Source organism: Salvia hispanica, unplaced genomic scaffold, assembly GCF_023119035.1.
Source record: "Salvia hispanica cultivar TCC Black 2014 unplaced genomic scaffold, UniMelb_Shisp_WGS_1.0 HiC_scaffold_625, whole genome shotgun sequence".
In the NCBI taxonomy this organism is placed as follows: domain Eukaryota; kingdom Viridiplantae; phylum Streptophyta; class Magnoliopsida; order Lamiales; family Lamiaceae; genus Salvia; species Salvia hispanica.
Genome location: NW_025952383.1, coordinates 1 through 3,702, shown reverse-complemented (window position 1 = coordinate 3,702; position 3,702 = coordinate 1). Strand labels below are relative to the sequence as shown.

The window sequence follows — 3,702 nt, the reverse complement described above, 5'->3', positions numbered from 1 at the left end:
TGAAGCACACCCTCCAAAATTATTCTTCAATCTATTAAAATAACATGAATTTTTTCATTCGTGGGAAAAAACAAACTCGGGGTAAAGTTCATGATATTATTTGCCAATTTTAAAGTTCGTGGGAAAAACCCAACTTTTTGAAAGGTTCGTAGATTAGATGCCAATTTCCCAATATTAAAATAATATATAATCATCTGCTAAAATATGAAATGTTTCTATTCTTTTTACTTCTCAAAAATTTGGAATATGTTTATACTGAATTCAAATATGGCTAAACCAAATAATTATGAAACACCAATAAATAATGATATAAAGTGAAACTAATATCATTATCAAACAAATAACAATATTTGTATGTCTTATTCTATTTCATCCACACATCTCCTCTTTTGTTATTTCTTTTATTTTATACTACACTCATATCAAATAATAAAATAATATATAATCATCTACTAAAATATAAAATGTTTCATTGAGAGTGGGTCAAGAGAAGTATAATTGTACAAATAATTTTTTGTCGTTGTTTATAATATTACAAATACTTATGTTAATTACTCCCTCCGTCCCCTATTAAGAGTCACACTTTTTCATTTCGTTCCGTCCTCAATTAAGAGTTACACTTCATTTTTACCATAAATAGTAAGTAGGTCCCACATTCCACTAACTCAATTCACTCACATTTTATTATAAAACCAATATAAAAAAATGGGTCCCACATTCCACTAACTTTTTCAACAACTTTTCTTTACATTTCTTAAAACTCATGTCCGGTCAAAGTGTGACTCTTAATCGAGGACGAATGAAGTAGTTCTTATCTATAAAAATATTTTTATACTTATTTACTCTATACTATTTATTATAAATTAATATATCTTCATTATTTAAAAATCTTTTGTCTTGTGCATAGCACAGGTGTAAACACTAGTTATCATTACACATCAGTGCCTAGTGAGACAATGTGAATTGAGTATATATTAGCAATGAATGAGGCATGCTTCCTTCATTCCATTTTAACGGTCTCATTTGAGTTCGATGCGAATTTTAAAAAATATAAAAAAAAATCAGTAAAAAAAGATAGTGGAATGTGAATATTACTATTATATTCCATATTTATTTTATAATAAAATGTAAGTGGAATGTGGAGCCTACTATTTATAGAATATTCTATCCGAGACTCCTAGAGTGAGACACCTAAAAGTATTAAATCGAGACTACTAAAGTCGGACGGAGGAAGTGTTAAATTAATAAAATAAAATACGATTCATTTATTTATTAGTAGTAATTTTATGTTTAGATTGCTTGATTATCATACTAGAGTTAAAGGACTATGAATACAATGAAAAAAAAAAGAATTAGAATTTTTTGTGCCATTTAACAAAATAAGTACGTACATAAATTGAGGACATACAAAACCTTATACTATGAATTAAATTTTTTGAAAGAGTTACAATGATAACTTCCCTTACATCAGAATGTAGGACACAACTAATTAACTATAGTTGGCGCAGTCAATATGTATAAAAATTTGTATATTTACAAAGATTACACATTGGCATTGGAACATTGCACAGCTTTCGCCTCCTGTTTAAACCCTAAACCCTAATTATTTTTTCTCAAAATTTCTGGCTACTCTCACCAATCTACCACCACTACCGACAATTAGCCACCAATTTCGTCGTTCCACCAGCACGTCAGCTTCCCGCCGCTGCCGCCGTATACCTTTGCTCGCCGCTCTCGTAAGTCTCAGCTCAGCAGCATTAAGAATCCTTAGTTCTAATTTTTCATCAGGTCAACTTATTATTTACCAATGTCCCATCTCAGTAATGAGGTCTGGAAGTTCATTCATTTTTCCTAAATTGGAAGAATAAGATTTGTGAGATATTGAAATTTGATGTCAAATTGCTTGATTTTTTCATTGACTAATGGATGCTGTGTGTTTTGGTGGAAGCTTTGTCATGTACTGAATTTGACTGGAATGAGAATGACTAGGCAGTACGTGTAATTATCGGATATTATGGCTTTTTTTTACCCCAAATATTAAGCTCCAATGCTTAATCTCATGTGTATTAACCGCTAATATCCAATAGAGTTCCACAAAACTTATGGCTTTCACAAAAAATGATCACTGTATTACTTATTTATGAGCAAGTATTTGGTGGATGAGTAAGCTAACATTTGGCCTTTATAGTTTACATAGAAGGTTTGACAGACTTCACAAGAGTATTGCAGATGACATAATAGACTAATTGATGAACACTTTGGCGCGAAAACAGCCAAAACATGGCTGCACTTACCCTTTTTATATATAGATATAGATAATCTATCCAAAGTTAGTGGGTTTCCAGTATAGCTACAATCTTTAGGTAGAAGACTTGGTTGCCCAGACATGCTCCCATGCATTTCTGTTTATTGTCTTCTGTGTTGGGAGATTCAGATTGTTTTTTGGGGCTTATGCATGCAGTTTAATGGCTGGTTCAAAACTCAACAAGAAGAAGGGCGGTAGAGCAGTTAATCCTCCGCCGAAGAAGAAGCAAAAGGCATTGCCTACTCTAGAAAAAGAATCTAAGAAAGAGGAGATTATCAGTGATTCTGATGGCTCTGAAGAGCACGAAATGCTTGAGAACTCAGATGAGGAAGATCATGGATTGGACTCGAACTCGGATATGTCGTCAGATGGTGATGATGTTTATGCCAATGACATCCTCCAAGGGAGTGATGACGAAGGTATTGTTGTCTGCTTTTGTCATTAGACCTCTATCGGGATGATAATTTGTTCTCTTAACTTTCTTATATGGTTTCTTTCTTCTGTTTTTTCAGAGGGGAGTGACAACAAAGGTACTTTTTCAGTTGTTGACTGGACGCACATCAAGACCAGTCTATAATCTCTCCTCTGTATTAAATTTTATTTATTTATTTTTGGCAGAGGGGGACTCAGATTCTGATGTATCTGATTTCGAGAAGGAAGCAAGAGAAATTGATGAGGAAAAGGCACGGGAAGAAGTAGACGCCGAAGCAGAATTAGAGCTTAATATAAAAAATGAAGCTAATGAGTTTGCTTTACCAACTGAGGAGGTTCAGCTTATGAGATACTCTTGTTTCTTTGCAATGATTAGAATTACGGAACGTAATCCCTTCAATTTACCATGTCCTTTTAACACTTTTCTTAAATAACTTAGGAGCTCGAAGAAGAAGCACATAGTCCCCCAGATCTGTCCAATCTTCTAAGAAGGATAAAAGAGAGTATGTTTAGCTTATCATCTGTTGATAGTTTAGATACTCATTTAGTTTGTTTAAGCTTGGGGTTACACTTTCAGTTGTACGGGTGCTTTCAAATTTTAAGTCTTTGAGGCAAGAGGGTGCTACACGGAAAGATTATGTCGAACAACTTAAAAAGGATTTAATATCTTACTATGGATACAATGATTTTTTGGTCGAAGCTCTGGTTGAGGTAATTCTTTTTTTTTTTCAAAACATGGTTTGTTTTGGCAGTCCTTCCTGATGCATTGCTTGCAAATTTGTAACTGCAATTTGCTATGCTTATGTAGATGTTTCCGGTTGTTGAACTCATGGAACTCATTGAAGCTTTTGAGAAGCCAAGGCCTACCTGTCTTCGTACTAACACTTTAAAGGTAATTTACCATTTTAAACCCAAGTATCCAACAGTCTTGTGCTTTTTATAATTTTCCACTGCCAAATTAGTGG

The 3,702-nt window shown here is 33.3% G+C and overlaps 1 protein-coding gene across 1 annotated transcript; it reads left to right on the top strand.

The window, feature by feature from the left end:
- Positions 1-1,563: 1,563 nt before the first annotated feature.
- Positions 1,564-3,629, top strand: LOC125199678 (26S rRNA (cytosine-C(5))-methyltransferase NOP2B-like; the record flags this gene model as incomplete). Its single annotated transcript, XM_048097617.1, has 7 exons — positions 1,564-1,736; positions 2,462-2,724; positions 2,818-2,835; positions 2,924-3,072; positions 3,177-3,240; positions 3,315-3,448; positions 3,546-3,629. Coding segments are annotated over exons 2-7 (708 nt in total), but the record flags the coding sequence as incomplete, so codon positions are not given.
- Between the last annotated feature and the right edge of the window lie 73 nt (positions 3,630-3,702).